Source organism: Schistocerca piceifrons, chromosome 4 (assembly GCF_021461385.2).
Source record: "Schistocerca piceifrons isolate TAMUIC-IGC-003096 chromosome 4, iqSchPice1.1, whole genome shotgun sequence".
Lineage (NCBI taxonomy): Eukaryota > Metazoa > Arthropoda > Insecta > Orthoptera > Acrididae > Schistocerca > Schistocerca piceifrons.
In genome coordinates, this window is record NC_060141.1 from 487,483,616 (window position 1) to 487,501,297 (window position 17,682).

A 17,682-nucleotide genomic window follows, 5' to 3' on the forward strand; every position below is an offset into this window, starting at 1 on the left:
TTATGTAAAATAATTTTATATTAAAGAAGAAACAGTTTGTTAACACAGCTATTGTCAAATAAATATACTAAAAGCTTCAAAAACGAAACAAACAAATATCACATTTGTTGTCTATAGGTTGCCCTCGAGAGGTACGCTGGAAAATAATTACGATGTTGTTGGTTTGTATGGAGATGATGGACGCCATACCAAAGATGTAGCATCAGGGAAATTTCTAAAGAGATGGCTGTGAATATCGATAGGTGACGTCCAGTAGATGACTTTCCATAGATATACGCAGCAGTTAGTTACTATGGAGACGGAGGATGCTGATAGGCGGTTTCCACTAGAGCAGCCATAAACATTGATAAATGAAGTAGATAATGCTCCAAAGATGCTGGCCCAGGATATAAATAAGCAGTAGCCATTAATGTGCGAATCAATCTATATTAATACCTGTACATTGTAATATTGTAGCAAATAGTAACAAGAGTGGTATGAGAGGCTACCAACACTACAGGAAAAATATATGCCTATATTTCTAAAATAACCTGGTGAAATTGAGTGATGTCGAAAATAAATAAATTACAATGATTTCTGGAAGAACAAATATAAATGAAAAATGCGTTGCCATGACTGACCTAATATGCCAATTATTTTTAATTGTAATAACGATGTACTAAGATGTAAGAAAGTAATTTTGGTTTCTTCTAACATATTACAAAGTTTCTGTTTAGGTAGATTATGTAGAATTTTCAAATTGCTAGAAATGCAACCTTCAGAGTGATATTGTTCATCAAGACACTGTCCAAACAAGGATTTGATAAGTGCAGTACCAGTAGTATGCTATCTAAAATATATTAAAATGTTACAACCAGTTTTTCCAATATATTGCTTATTGCAGTCATTGCACTGTATTTTACAGATGTCAGAATTTTGATATTTATTTGATTCGCCCCAATAAAGTCCCATGTAAGTCATTTTAGTATATTTCCTATTGGAACTTGTAACAATGCTATTTGTTTGTTGTAATTTTTGACATAAAAAGCTGACTTGACTAGCACTACGGTTATTGACAACAGAAATTGTTTTGAAGTATCAGTTTCTTTTTGGACTGCATCAGGTTGAAGAGAGAATTTTAATAACCTATGTATCATTGTTTTGAAGGATGCTTTTTATTTTCAGTAATATGACATGAAGTAGCATTAATTAGTATATCTGTTGATGCTGGTTTTCTGCAAATAGCAAAACAGTGTTTTCTGTTTTGATTTGAAATTGTAAGCACTAGAAAATAGATATTCTTTTTATTTTCATGCTCTACTGTGAAAAAGTTTTGGAATTCACAGTGATCTTTGGTGTGGTATCCATGATCTCCATAGAAATCAACAACATTGTTATTTTCCAGCGTGCCCCTAGAGGGCAGCCTATAGACAGCAAATGTGGTTAGTTTGTTTCCTTTTTAAAGTTTTTGGTATATTTCCTTACAATAGCTATGTTAACGAACTGTTTCTGCTTTAATGTAAAATTATTTTACATAATTTTGGTGTTTTATTTACTAATAAGTACATTTTTTGCACATAATTCTCTTGAATTATACCTGATTGGCTAACACCCACATCATGCTGTAAGCTGTAGGTGGAGCCTACAGTATTTAAGAAATAGCTGTACGGCTCTCTCCAGCAGTTTACTATCGTCATTCAGTGGTTCCTGCTTCATACACAACTGCTGTCCATCAGATGGGTATATCTACATTTTGTAATTTTATAGCTAATTTTAAATTCTTATAATGTATCCATCTAATTTATATCCTGTATTATATTACAGCCGTAGGTCTGATGATGATCATGTGGTTTGAAACAGGTCACCCTTCAATAAACATGCCTTGTGACCTATACTGTTATTATTACTTTCAAATATTATATTTGGATCACTGATATCTCCAGTTTCAAAAATCACCTGCATTTTGAAACTTCCTGGCAGATTAAAACTGTGTGCTGGACCAAGACTCGAACTCGGGACCTTTGCCTTTCGCAGGCAAGTGCTCTACCGACTGAGCTACCCAAGCACGACTCACACCCCGTCCTCACAGATTTACTTCAGCCAGTACCTCGTCTCCTACCTTCCAAACTTTACAGAAGCTCTCCTGTGAACCCTACAGGCAAAGGTCCCGAGTTCGAGTCTCGGTCCGGCACACAGTTTTAATCTGCCAGGATGTTTCATATCAGCGCACTCCGCTGCAGAGTGAAAATTTCATTCTGGAAACATCCCCTAGGCTGTGGCTAAGCTATGTCTCCGCAATATTCTTTCTTTCAGGAGTGCTAGTTCTGCAGGGTTTCCAAGAGAGCTTCTGTAAAGTTTGGAAGGTAGGAGACAAGGTACTGGCAGAAGTAAAGCTGTGAGGAGAGGGGCGCGAGTCGTGCTTGGGTAGCTCAGTTGGTAGAGCACTTGCCCGCGAAAGGTAAAGGTCCCGAGTTCGAGTCTCAGTCCAACACACAGTTTTAATCTGCCAGGAAGTTTCATATCAGCGCACACTCCCCTGCAGAGTGAAAATTTCATTCTGGCACCTGCATTTTGTGTGTTGTTTTGCAGAAAATTCCACTGTTGCTAATTCTGTGAGCAGCTGTTAAAAAAATTTTTTTTAAAGAAAGAAACAAGCCGGAGGCATAATTACAGAAACCAGTATCCATATGTTAGAAGTATTGACCCTGGCTCTTAAAGACACTTGTCCCACTGTTACACTAGGCAGTAAATGGCTGTCTCAAAAAACTCCCGAGGTTGTGATGTTAACCAGTTCTCCACATATAGGTGGACATCGTCATCTGATGTGAATTGTTTGCCCCCCTTAGAGCCTTTTTAAGGGGACCAAAGATGGCGTAATCACAGGGAGAGAGGTCCGGACTATATGGAGGGTGGCCAAGAATGTCCCATTTGAATTTCTGCAGGAGTGCTGCGACTATGCTAGCTGTATGAGGCTTTGAATTGTTGTAGAGCAGAATGACTCCACGGGTGAGATTGCCTGATCGTTTTGATTTGATTGCTTGGCGAAGGGTGGTCAAGGTTTGTGAGTAATGCTGGGCATTCACTGTTGTCCCGTGCTGCAGGAAGTTGTGATGAAGCAAGCTGGGATATTTTTACTTCCCCTCTTGTTTTACCATCTGCCTCCTTAAATTAATTATTTTAATTTGAACTAATTACCACTAACATACACGAGTGTGATCTGCCTTTTCGTATAAGAGAAAGGTAGGCCCTCAGTTTTGAATAATTGAGCACCAGATCTAGTTCTGTGCTTAGTTTTATGTATGTAATTGATTTTCTAATTTACTTTGACTATTCCTAGTTAGTGTCTTTCATTATACGGTGAAATCAGTAATTGTTTTGTAACTTAAATTCTACTGTTGATATATAAACAAATATAAATTCTGTAATAACTGTAAACATTTGGAAGACGAAGTGCTAGTATTCTTAAAGAATCTATTTGGTTCTAGTTGGAAACATGTTAGCAAAACCTTAATTCCAAAGTAATTAACAGTTTTGTCAAAAGTATTGTTTGCATAACTATATTTGTTAATTTCATGATTTAAACAAATAATTTGGGCTAACTCTTGTAGTAGAAGAAAGTGTTAAAAAGAATAAATTTTTCGTTGTATTCAGTTAATTTAATGAGTTACGTTTTAATTGCCATTTCTGTAAATTTAACTTCGAACAATGTGTAGTTTCAGTACCTATTATTGTGATGATATATAAGGGCCTGATTTTTGATCAAGAGACAGTCAGTCCACGGCTGAGTTTCAGACGAGGAGCCTGTGTTGGTTAAAACAACAATGCATCAGCTTAACAGTGAAATAAGTGTTACAACAATAGGCCATGTGTTAAAGCAATGACAGTGTCTGTTCCATACGTACCTGATTATTCCGAAAGAACTGTGAATTATGTGGTTATGCTTTTACTGCTCGTAGATGTTCAACAGTAAACTATTGTAGCAGTATGTGGGCATTTGCCTGCAAACTATTAATGAGGTTTATGGGAAGTTAGAACAATACTGCACTGGCCACATATAACTGTTTATTACTGGGGGGTTGTGAAAAGTGAAAGTAAAAGACAGTGAAACGCAACTGTGCATCTATCGGCTACATTATTTAAAGTAGCCTATGTTCTACTTCCACAACCCACATTTCAACCAGTGTAGCAATGCAGTACATCGACACTGGGGACAACATAATGAAATAAAGAAAGCAGGCAGAACCGCTGCAAAGTGAAACAGAAGGGGGCCATCTTGGTCAAAGAAGGATGTCAGAATAACCTTTCCTTCACTCATGTGGATGGCCTTGGCTTTATTTGATGTGGTGATCCTGGATGCTTCCACTGGAGACTTTGTCGTTTTGATTCTGGTAATGACGCCATGACACATCCCAAGCCCACCACTTGTGCCAGGAATGCATTCCTTTCCCGAGTATAGTGCTGCAGATGAGCAAGACAGTGGGCCATTAAACAAGCTTCCTGGTGTGGTTGAAGACTATGGAGCACCCATTGGGCACACACTTTGCACATGTGCAGTTGTTCCTTCACGATGGTGTGAACACTTCTGATGCTCAATCTAACCACGGCGGCTATGGCTTTCACTGTCACTCGGTGGTCCTGGGTAACGAGTGCATCCACCAGCTGGGTGGTGTCATCGGTAAGGCAGTGTGGTGTTCCAGACAGTGCATCATCGGCTAATGACACCCGTCCTTCCCTGAAGCGCTTGTGTCACGCCTTGACCCTAGCAAGGGACAGGCAGTGTTTGTCGTACACTTGTGACATTTGTTGATGAATGTCCGTTCCTCCACCTACTTTCGCTGTCAGAAAATGAACAACACCTCTTTGCTCTTCTTTTTATGCCTCCACATCACAGTTTGCAATGCAGCTTGGATGATTGATGCATGTTGTTGCTAGCTGCTCTATATAGTCAAGTAATGTGCAAGTGTGCCCTCTATGGACAGGCTGTCAACTTCCATGCTCTGGTCGGAACCACACCTCATTCCACACGCCACGATATTACTCTCCTGTCACAGGTTTGTGCACTCCAGCCCATTTCTTTTTGAATGCCCCTTATAGTACAACATAGTGTCAACAATATTTGGTTGAATGATTAGGTTTTCCAAAATGTTTGCAGATAATGCCATTTACAAAAACAGAGTGTGGTTCATTGCTTTGTGATGGAGCAGAAACAAACTGTCCTGCCTCCTCGCATCGCTTAGCTAACCTTAGAGCTTTGTGCAGTGAAGTATGTGAGGCCACCCTCTACATATCTATGGGTTTAGTCTGTGTATGAAGACGCTGACTCAATTGTCAGCTGATCCCAAGTAGCCCCCTATCTCAGTACATGCGTGTGATAAGACGTGGCAAAATCTTCATTCGGCTTTTGCTATAGTGTAGATAAACAGTCTCTATAGTAACCGACTTCTCTTCTGAGTGAAGAGTGCTCTGCTAAACTGAGCATGAAGGCTTCAAATGTTTCTGCATCTCTTAATGCATCAGTAGATTCGACATAGGAGCATGTGTCACTCGAAAACTTTAACCTCGTTATGTTTCGCAGAAACCCATCTGCCAAAGAGCAATTACGCCCTATGTCAAAGAGCAATTATGCTTTATGTCTTTAACGCTGTATGAAAATAGTGACAATGTCATTCAGTTTTCCTGAAAAAGTAGGGATAAAAGTCACAGCAGGAAAGCTCCTTACAATGGTTGGTACAGATATTGCAGAAGTAGCTGAAGAGGCCCCTGGGGAACTTTTAGTCTGGCTAGCTTTATGTCTGGTTTTGTGCCTTTGTTCCAATCTGTAACGCAATTCTTGTAACCCCAGTTTCTGGAGGGCAAGTTTGTTACTTTGTTCATTTAAAGTATCAACAGGGTATGTGTTGAAACTTTTAGCAGAAGCTTCTGGCTTCTTTTGCAGCTAAGGACGTAAGTCAGGCATAGTTACAAAATATGGGATTAACTGTTACTTACAGACCACAAAACTTCAGCAAAGATCATGGTACTCAAACAAAAGCCACACCCTAACCACAATGATGTCCAACAATGGCTTGCAGTGAAGCAGTGGAAAGTGCAAATACTTATGGTCAGCAAGATTTACTTTAATTTTTGACGAAGAGAACAGCAACGGTGTTTATGCTTGACGCACTGCATCAGCATTGGTAGTTGACGATGGTGCACTAACAGCAGGTTCAACAGCCAGGACTCTCATAGATTTGGTCGTAATACAGTGTCTGGTGTTGACCCACGGCAATGGTTCCAACTGTCTTTGATTTCAGGCATGGTAGCTGCGGCACTGGCTTGGGTGGAAATGGCATATACAGCATGGCACTGTCTGGCTGACAAAAGAATCTGCTGGTGTGATAAAAGGGCTATCTGCGGCCAAAGGATGTTGTAACCTGCACACATCTTCATGCAGCACAGCATATATAGGTGCATCTAACTGCCACACAAAAGAGGAAAACATCTTCAGCATAGTGTGGCCCAGCTTTCCACACTGTCTACAGCAAGTAGGTGATGCTACGGGCTCAACGATGTGAAATCAGCTCTCTCCGAGGGAGTTTCTAGTGCGGCAATCAACTGCAATGGAAAATACATTTTATACCAGATCGAACAGTGCATTTGGATCCCACAGTCTGATACCAGATTGTCCAGCACTGGGCAAGGGCAATGATACTGCAGGAAGTGGGCATCTTCTATGAGTGTATAAAATTACTAAATACGAATGATAGGATACTTTTCAGATATTGGCTGTGTGCTACATTTATTCAGAAAAATCTTCCACTAGGGGTACGAAGTGAGACACCAGGGAGGCTGCCAAGAGACTGTGAAGGGATGGGAAGGAATATCTGAGTAGGTCGAGGACTAAGTGCTAAGAGGGGCCAAGATCTGTCCCTGCTAACTCTCATCAGGCCACCCTGCGGCCACCCGTTACCATTTACAACTCTCTGATTTATTATTTGAGGGTACTCTGGAAGTGTACTGAAATCAGCAATGCCTCACCAATGCATTACCAAATCAGCATAACTGATTGTGAGAACGGTGAGCATGTGAACCAGGTGTGGGTTGGCAGTGTTATTCAGCAATGCACAAGCCAAATTCTTGTCATGACTCTTTAGTGTACTGCAAATACTCTGTACCAAGAACAAAAATTGAAAATCTAAATATTCTATTGAAAAATTAATCTCGTCTCATTCAGAATGCTGGTCCACCACATACAGAAAGTTGAGGCTAGGGGGGTTACGGGAACGAAGGATATGTTGTAAAAAGACTTCCCATCTGCCCAACATTACTGGAACAAAACCTCAAGAAAAACACGTTAAAGAGATCTTAATCTAAATAGCTACATTTATATCTTTGGAGTATCATTACTTTTACAGTGAATAATTTGAGGTGAATACAGAACATGCTTACCTATCTGACTGCAGTTTTGTAGTCTGGTCAATTAGCTGTTGGGTTCTTGTTTTGGTGGCTTTTAGACGGTCTGTCATGTTCTGAACGGCATCATTCATAGCCGAAACATCATTATGGATTGCATCTAATGCTTCTTTCACTTCCCTAAATGATGAAAGGAAGTCCTGTAAAAAAAAAAAAAAAAAAAAGGAACCCACATTCAGAAGCAAGTCAACAACTCGCGCTATTATTGAGAATTCTTTAACAAGTATGACACATATTCAACCTTCAGCTCTAAATATAGAAAACAGATGGAACTGCTTTTTGGTGTAAAGTGTTCATGAGACCTTTTTATGCAATGGTGGCAATCCAAACTGAAAACTTCACCCTTTCAAGCGACAAAAAATTACAACAGATGAAATACGCAAAACAATTACTAACACCCTACTTTACTCCAGTCTCTCTAATACTAATCACCAAGTGCCAGTATTTTATTTTCATCTTTCTATCTGTTTATTTAGGGTTAAAGAGTATAAAGGTCCTAAGAAACACTAAAACTGGGCAAATGTAGCATAGATCATGTAGTTAGTACCCTGTCAAATACTTAATATTCATGATAAATATTGTTGTTGTTGTGGTCTTCAGTCCTGAGACTGGTTTGATGCAGCTCTCCATGCTACTCTATCCTGTGCAAGCTTCTTCATCTCCCAGTACCTACTGCAACCTACATCCTTCTGAATCTGCTTAGTGTATTCATCTCTTGGTCTTCCTCTACGATTTTTACCCTCCACGCTGCCCTCCAATGCTAAATTTGTGATCCCTTGGTGCCTCAAAAGATGTCCTACCAACCGATCCCTTCTTCTAGTCAAGTTGCGCCACAAACTTCTCTTCTCCCCAATCCTATTCAATACCTCCTCATTAGTTACGTGATCTACCCACCTTATCTTCAGCATTCTTCTGTAGCACCACATTTTGAAAGCTTCTATTCTCTTCTTGTCCAAACTATTTATCGTCCATGTTTCACCTCCATACATGGCTACTCTCCATACAAATACTTTCAGAAACGACTTCCTGACACTTAAATCTATACTCGATGTTAACAAATTTCTCTTCTTCAGAAACACTTTCCTTGCCATTGCCAGTCTACATTTTATATCCTCTACTTCGACCATCATCAGTTATTTTACTCCCTAAATAGCAAAACTCCTTTACTACTTTAAGTGTCTCATTTCCTAATCTAATTCCCTCAGCATCACCCGATTTAATTTGACAACATTCCATTAGCCTCGTTTTGCTTTTGTTGATGTTCATCTTATATCCTCCTTTCAAGACACTGTCCATTCCGTTCAACTGCTCTTCCAAGTCCTTTGCTGTCTCTGACAGAATTACAATGTCATCGGCAAACCTCAAAGTTTTTACTTCTTCTCCATGAATTTTAATACCTACTCCGAATTTTTCTTTTGTTTCCTTTACTGCTTGCTCAATATACAGATTGAATAACATCGGGGAGAGGCTACAACCCTGTCTCACTCCTTTCCCAACCACTGCTTCCCTTTCATGCCCCTCGACTCTTATAACTGCCATCTGGTTTCTGTACAAATTGTAAATAGCCTTTCGCTCCCTGTATTTTACCCCTGCCACCTTTAGAATGTGAAAGAGAGTATTCCAGTCAACATTGTCAAAAGCTTTCTCTAAGTCTACAAATGCTAGAAACGTAGGTTTACCTTTCCTTAATCTTTCTTCTAAGATAAGTCGTAAGGTTAGTATTGCCTCACGTGTTCCAACATTTCTACGGAATCCAAACTGATCTTCCCCGAGGTCCGCTTCTACCAGTTTTTCCATTCGTCTGTAAAGAATTCGCGTTAGTATTTTGCAGCTGTGACTTATTAAACTGATAGTTCGGTAATTTTCACATCTGTCAACACCTACTTTTTTGGGATTGGAATTATTATATTTTTCTTGAAGTCTGAGGGTATTTCACCTGTATCATACATCTTGCTCACCAGATGGTAGAGTTTTGTCAGGACTGGCTCTCCCAAGGCCGTCAGTAGTTCTAATCGAATGTTGTCTACTCCGGGGGCCTTGTTTCAACTCAGGTCTTTCAGTGCTCTGTCAAACTCTTCACGCAGTATCGTATCTCCCATTTCATCTTCATCTACATCCTCTTCCATTTCCACAATATTGTCCTCAAGTACATCGCCCTTATATAAACCCTCTATATACTCCTTCCACCTTTCTGCCTTCCCTTCTTTGCTTAGAACTGGGTTGCCGTCTGAGCTCTTGATATTCATACAAGTGGTTCTCTTCTCTCCAAAGGTCTCTCTAATTTTCCTGTAGGCAGTATCTATCTTACCCCTAGTGAGACAAGCCTCTACATCCTTACATTTGTCCTCTAGCCATCCCTGCTTAGCCATTTTGCACTTCCTGTCGATCTCATTTTTGAGACGTTTGTATTCCTTTTTGCCTGCTTCATTTACTGCATTTTTATATTTTCTCCTTTCATCAATTAAATTCAATATTTCTTCTGTTACCCAAGGATTTCTATTAGCCCTCGTCTTTTTACCTACTTGATCGTCTGCTGCTTTCACTACTTCATCTCTCAGAGCTACCCATTCTTCTTCTACTGTATTTCTTTCCCCCATTCCTGTCAATTGTTCCCTTATGCTCTCCCTGAAACTCTCTACAACCTCTGGTTCTTTCAGTTTATTCAGGTCCCATCTCCTTAAATTCCCACCTTTTTGCAGTTTCTTCAGTTTCAATCTGCAGTTCATAACCAAGAGATTGTGGTCAGAATCCATATCTGCCCCCGGAAATGTCTTACAATTTAAAACCTGGTTCCTAAATCTCTGTCTTACCATTATGTAATCTATCTGATACCTTTTAGTATCTCCAGGATTCTTCCAGGTATACAACCTTCTTTTATGATTCTTGAACCAAGTGTTAGCAATGTTTAAGTTATGCTCTGTGCAAAATTCTATCAGGCGGCTTCCTCTTTCATTTCTTCCCCCCCAATCCATATTCACCTACTATGTTTCCTTCTCTCCCTTTTCCTACTGACGAATTCCAGTCACCCATGACTATTAAATTTTCGTCTCCCTTCACTACCTCAATAATTTCTTTTATCTCGTCATACATTTCATCAATTTCTTCATCATCTGCAGAGCTAGTTGGCATATAAACTTGTACTACTGTAGTAGGAGTGGGCTTTGTGTCTATCTTCGTCACAATAATGCGTTCACTACGCTGTTTGTAGTAGCTAACCCTCACTTCTATTTTTTTATTCATTATTAAACCTACTCCTGCATTACATCTATTTGATTTTGTATTTATAACCCTGTAATCACCTGACCAAAAGTCTTGTTCCTCCTGCCACCGAACTTCACTAATTCCCACTATATCTAACTTCAACCTATCCATTTCCCTTTTTAAATTTTCTAACCTACCTGCCCGATTAAGGGATCTGACATTCCACGCTCCGATCCGTAGAACGCCAGTTTTCTTTCTCCTGATGACAACGTCCTCTTGAGTAGTCCCCGCCCGGAGATCCGAATGGGGGACTATTTTACCTCCGGAATATTTTACCCAAGAGGACGCCATCATCATTTAATCATACAGTAAAGCTGCATGTCCTCGGGAAAAATTATGGCTGTAGTTTCCCCTTGCATTCAGCCGTTCGCAGTACCAGTACAGCAAGGCTGTTTTGGGTAATGTTACAAGGCCAGATCAGTCAATCATCCAGACTGTTGCCCCTGCAACTACTGAAAAGGCTGCTGCCCCTCTTCAGAAACCACATGTTTGTCTGGCCTCTCAACAGATACCCCTCCGTTGTGGTTGCACCTATGGTACGGCCATCTGTATCGCTGAGGCACGCAAGCCTCCCCACCAGCGGCAAGGTCCATGGTTCATGGGGGTGGATGATAAATATTATGATTTGGAAAATATCAACAGGACAAACATCAAACACTTTTACACAATTTAAAAATATATAAAAAATAATATTTATATAGCTATGTGCTGGCCATTTAGAGTTTTTAATGACTCATTATCTGTACTCATGAATTTCTCTATGATATAGAAGGAGTTCTTAAGGAGAAATATCTTTCTTCTACAGTTGAAAACATTTTTGCAATCTGTGAGATATTTTATATCCATGGGTAGATTGCTAAAGAGTTTTATAATTGCATCTTTCACCAATTTATGTTAGAGTCACTAAAAGGGTAATGCAGATTATTTTTCCTTCTAGTGTTGTACTTGTGAATGTCTATTATTCTCAAACTTAAATGGATTCTTGATAACAAATTTCATAAGAGAATAAATGTAGTCTACGCCCACGGTTAATATTCACAGCTTATTAATGAGGTACCTGTAAGCTGTACACATGTGAACTCCGCCCATGATTATAATTACTTTCTTTTGTGTGGTGAATACTGTTTCCTCATGTGAGGAGTAACCCCAGAATATTATTCCATAAGACTTCAATGTGCAAGATCTATTTATTGTATGACATGCCAGCAGCATATATGCACAAATTGTCATTACAATGCAAAGGAATATATACACAAATATATTTAAAATAATGAACTAGTAAATAGAATATTTCTTATACATGCAAATGGTCAATGTGATATGATTACAGGTACGTGACACGTATCATGCGAGACAAGAAGCTATTGGTTACACATTGATGTACAGGTCTTGGAGCCACTTCATAACTTGAGGTATGGATTCTATGAAGCCCTCTTCTGATCCACTGAATTTCGTAGTAGAGTACACTCTTGTGATGTGGTCCAGAGTTTGTTCAGGTGCTCCACAGTGACAGCTTGGGTTATCTACGAATCCCCATTTATAGAAAGTGGCCTTGCATCTAGTGTGGCCACTTCGGATACAGTTGAGCTTAACCCAGTCTTTCCTCGCAAAGTCGAACCCTTTTAGTGCTTTTGAGGGGTGAACTATAAAGTGATAATTACTGACTGAGTTCGTCCACTCCTTTTTCCAAGCATCTGTAAGGTTGAAGCTATCCTTTCCTCTTATGTAGTGGTTATTTCACATTGGGTTTCGGGTCTTCAATCAGTGATTTGGTAAATTTCTAATGACGTCTTGAATAGGTAGGTATTTTGTGTCATCTACTTGTGTTAATTTTTTCCCATTCTTTAACAGATATTTTTTGCCATTTAGTTTTGGCAGTGCTATGTTGAAGATGGCGGAGAGCCATGGTACTGGGGTAGATTTTAATGTCCCAGTGATAATAGGCATGGTATTGTGGAGCTGCATATCTACCATGTTGGTATGGTGACTTTTCTTCCAGACAGGAGCACAGTATTCTGCAGTGGTGTAGACTATTCATGTCGCTGCTGTTTGCACAGTTGATGCATCTGGACCCCCTGAACTACCCGCCAATTTCCTAGTAATATTCTGTGCTTTGAGCTTCTGACCAACATTTTTATGGTGTCCTTTGTAGGTCAGGATCCTGTCCAGTGTTACGACCAAATATTTAGAACGGAAGTTGTGTTTCGCCCTCTGTTGGTCATATAACATGGTCAGACTTTCTTTGGCGGCTTTATTGTCGAGGTGAAAAGCGCAGACTTCTGTCTTAGAAGGGTTTGGATGCAGATGCCACCTTACGTAGTATTTGCTAAGAACTTCAAGGTCACCTGTTAAAGTCTTTGCCCCTTGTTCAACACATTTTCTTTGCAGTGCTATGGTCAGGTTGTCAGTGTATCTGAATTTTATGCTCACTGTGTTAGGCATATTGTTGATATAAAGATTGAATAGTAGTGGTGCTAGAACTAAGCCTTGAGGTAGTCCATTCTTGATTTTTTAAAAAGTTAATTACGACCATTCCACTCATCACTTTAAAGTGGCGACTGGTGAGCGTGTTCTTCAGGAGAGTCGTGAGCCGAAGGCATGGGATCGATTTCTTCAGTTTCAGCATGAGCCCATCCAGCCAAACAGTATCATAGGCAGCTGTTAAGCCTATGAATGCCACTGATGGTTTCAGTCCTCTTTGGAAGCCAGCTTCTATGTATGATGTCAAAGCCAGTACTTGCTCGCAGCAGCTACGGTTATTGTGGAAGCCTACCTGGAATGGTGCTATCACTTCATCTACAGCAATATAGATACGGTTGTGTATGAGTCATTCCAGCAATTTGTAGCTTATGCTCAGTAATGCTACTGGGTGATAGCTTGCTGGATCTTTGGGTGATTTACCTGGTTTGAGTACTGCTATAGTGTGAGTTACTTTAAACTGCTGTGGGATCATCCCGGTGTTGAGAAAGTTGTTGTGAAAATCTCTTAGCTAAGTGGTGCCGTTCTTCCCTAGGTGTTTGATGAATTCTGGGAAGATCTTGTCCATGCCAGCGGTTCTCCTATTTTTGAGGCTCCTAATGGCTTTATTTCTAACTCTGTGAAAGTGTTTGAGTAACAGGGGTGAGGTTACAGATTTCTAGCCATTTCGTTTAACCCTTTCTTTACTTCAGCTGTAGCTGTTCAGTCGAGAGGAACATTTTCAGCTCATTGTTTAATGTGCTGTGCTATCTGTGAGGCCCTTAAGGTTGATTCATTGATGATTTTAGTAGAAGCAGAGCCCAATTTCCATAGTAGTGACCATGCCTTTCTGCTGGGTGAGTAAAATTCAGCTCTGATTTTAATGTTTTCTATATTTGTTTCCATTTTTGGTTTAATGATTTTAGTATTTGTTTTCCCTTTTTGTTATCACTCCTCTCGCTGTGCTCTTGGTATAGCTTTTCAGTGACTTCATCCCAGCAAGGTATATATTCCTTATGATAGCCTCGGGGTATGTTTCTCTTAGCAGCAGTGATAATCATCCTGATAAATCATTTAAAGTTTTCTACTTCAGGTTTGATGCATTGAATATTGTCTTCAATTTCTTTGGTATATAATGGCCAATTTGCTTTGTTAAAATTCCATCGTGGATTCCTGATGGTGTTTACTAGGGGGAATTCTATCCCCATGTCACTAGTGTAAGCCTGTGCTGACTGTTTGGGAAGTTCTTTAGTACTTTCTATGTATCGGGTACAGGGATGTTATTAGTGTCCTTGCTAACCATACACAAGTCTGGGTTGATGTTTGTATTCCATCTGGCAGATTGGAAAGTTTTCAGGTCCTTGGAATCATATCTCACATATAGATCATCTTTTTCTATCCACTGGGCTAGTTTTTCACCATTTTCATCAGTGTTGCTGTAGCCCCAATTTGTGTGATGGCTGTTAAAGTCCCCTATACATATGCAAGGGTGAGGGAAGGTGGAAAGTACAGAATTTACTCAGGTTGTTTGGGTGGTTTGTAAGTAGCCGTGATAGTTATACCATAACTTCGATGGCTATTGTTTCAATGTCATGATGCTGTTCTGTAATTTTTCTATGGTGACAGGGTGTTCCTATTATATATAGCTGACCCATGGTTAGCATATGGTATGTGTGCTACCAGCTTATATCCTGTAATATAAATTCTTGCCTCAGGAGCTTCTGGTGGTTGGCGAGTTTTTTGAAGAGCTATTATGTCGATGGTATTATCAGTTGCCAATCTGCTTAGGTATCTGCATTTGTCTCTGGAGATTCCTTCTACATTGACTTGTAAGATATTTAATTTGGAACTAAAGTGCCTTGTCAGTTGGCATTTAAAAATGCAATTTTTGTCTTGCTTTTGCAGCTGCCGGTGGGGACCGTGGGAGATCGCTGATCCAGTATGGTCGTTGTTTGGGTAGACTTTTCGCTGTCCTTTTCTTGAAGGAAGTTGCCCAGGGTACACCATTTTGAATATGCTAACTTCTATATCCCAATGCAGTTTTCATCAAAATGCACACCCAATAACTTACAATTTGCTGCCCTATTAATTACTTCTTGTTGGTACTAAGTTAATAGGTGGTGGTATACCTTTTTTTGTTTAAAACTGGACGAACTGCGTTTCTTCAAACTTTAAAACTGGCTTATTTGTGTAAAACCATTCAGTACCTTTCACAGATACATCATTTACAATTTTCTCTGTTGAAGCTTCTTTGCTCCCCTTTACAACAAGGATTGTATAACTTTAAAAATAAATAAATAAAAAAAACGAATTAATTCTACCTATTGATTCAAATAAAATGGCAGATCATTAACAAAAAGCAAGGACACTAGTAGCCCTATGACAAACTGTGGGACTCCCACTGTATTTTTCCCGATGCAGATGATGTGGTGTCCCTCTCTGCATTATTTGAACAGCCTAGAGTAGGTTCCTGCATTCTGTTTCTTAAATAAGAACTAAACAAGGCATTTGCTAAAGTACGTATTCCATAAAAGTTAAACTTCTGTAATACAATATTATTGTTCAGTAAATATATAAATAGCTGATTCAGTAGAATAACCATTTTGAAAGCCAAACTGTGTTTGTCTATGTATGCCATAACTAGACAGGTGGGTGACAACCCTGGAGTAATTAACTTCTCAAAAATTTGAGGAAATGATGTCCTCTGAATTACTTCTTCACTGTACATTTTCTTTCTTCTCTGACTATATGCACACATTTTTCACCTATTTTTAAAAAATAATTATTAAAAATATTTATTACACATCAACTGTCTTATATAATGTTTCCATTCTCTTTAATAGAAATAATGTCAACTTCTATGACTGCTTTGCCTGTCATTTAACAATATTCCACACTGATTTTATTTTGTTGTCTGATTTCTCAAATTCATTTAAGATGTGCATATTCCTGAAATTATTTGTAACTTTTCCTAATGCATTAAAGTTCTGTTTACAATAAGAAAGTGTTTCTGGGTCATTACTTCTGTCTGTTTTCCACAAGTCATTTTCTCATTGTGATGCTATAGATCAGTCAGTTATCACAGCCAGCCACGTTTGTTGGCGCCGCCAACACACAACCAAATTATAACATTATAATATGAAAGTATACCTCAAGGAATCCTATCATATTCCAGTTAACTTGTAATACAAGCAATATATATGAAAACGAATAACCGACTTTATAATCTATAATAATCAAATCAATAATTGCAAATCTCATCCCACTCATGTCAAAAACAAAAGTAATCAATTCATACCTTCTGCCAAAATAAGTAATTGATTCAGTGATTCTCAGTGGCCACTGTATCTGATCACTCGATTGGCTATGGCCAATGGAAACAAATCGCCAACAGCAGCACACTGCGGAAGAGCCACTGACACCTTAAGTGCACTTTAACCCTTTCAGGCTTAAATCTGCTGCACCCTTCTGGCACTATTAGATGGGGGCCTTGCATGATATATATTTCAATGCATATTATGTATTAGCAAATGGTTTTATCTAAAAACTACAATATTCTGCACTGATCTTCATTAAAATAGTTGCATTTCTCCAAGTTTTGTACAATACCCCCAGCTGAACCTCAAACAGCAGGAATGAACTGGATATATGGAGCTGTAGCTTAATCAGTGATGTGTTGACATTTGCATATTATTCTCAGTTACATATACAACTGTATTTATTTCGACAATTTCAGTATAGTTATTGCTCTGATCGCAACCAAATAATTCTCTACAATCACTTTCCCACAAATGGTGTCTTTCTTATTGTCCTGCACAAGAAGTCTTTTGAGAGACTAAAATGGTATTAGGAGATGACTAAATATTATCGAAATTATAATTTGAGTACAATGTAATGTTTATAATGCTCTTTCTATACCATGATGCTTCATTCCCATTGAATGTAAGATCACTAATATACACACTATTCATATAACTTTTTTTGACTGATTTGCTCTCCATCTTTGTGACAATAGTAGCATCTTGAGTTTGTGGCAGGGTGTGCTGTAAGTTATTCTAAGCATCTCCAATATGGCGCCTATGACATCACTACATACACACGGCAACGAACACGAAAATACATATAAGTATGACAATAACATCTCCCTCCAAAAATACAATCAAACTAACGGGGCAACCACGGAAAATTGGGGGTTTTAGGGTGAGGACAGGCTAAATATAACAGAAAAAAAACCACACCACAATCCCAAAACACAAAATGATGAACAAAAAGAAAAAAAAAATTACAATAGTCCACTACACCAATATAATCTGCAGGAATTTGACACTTCCCTTGACCTATATAGGTCAACCACAGGTGACAATACCAAAACACCAATACCTACAATTAAAACTATGAAAATTGGAATCTGACATTTCCCTTGACCAATTCAGATGAACCACAGATTACGATACCAAAATACCAACACCAACAACCACGAAAACGAGAATCACTCATTTCTGATGACCTATGTAGGTCAACCACAACTATTGA

At 39.0% G+C, this 17,682-nt stretch overlaps 1 protein-coding gene across 1 annotated transcript in view; it reads right to left on the minus strand.

Annotated features, from left to right (window-relative positions):
• LOC124794953 (conserved oligomeric Golgi complex subunit 6) overlaps positions 1-17,682 on the minus strand; it is a 113,756-nt gene that overhangs the window by 93,987 nt on the left and 2,087 nt on the right. The window contains exon 2 of the mRNA XM_047258668.1: positions 7,408-7,571. Coding sequence (XP_047114624.1) covers positions 7,408-7,571 — 164 coding nt within the window. The remainder of the gene's footprint in view (positions 1-7,407; positions 7,572-17,682) is intronic.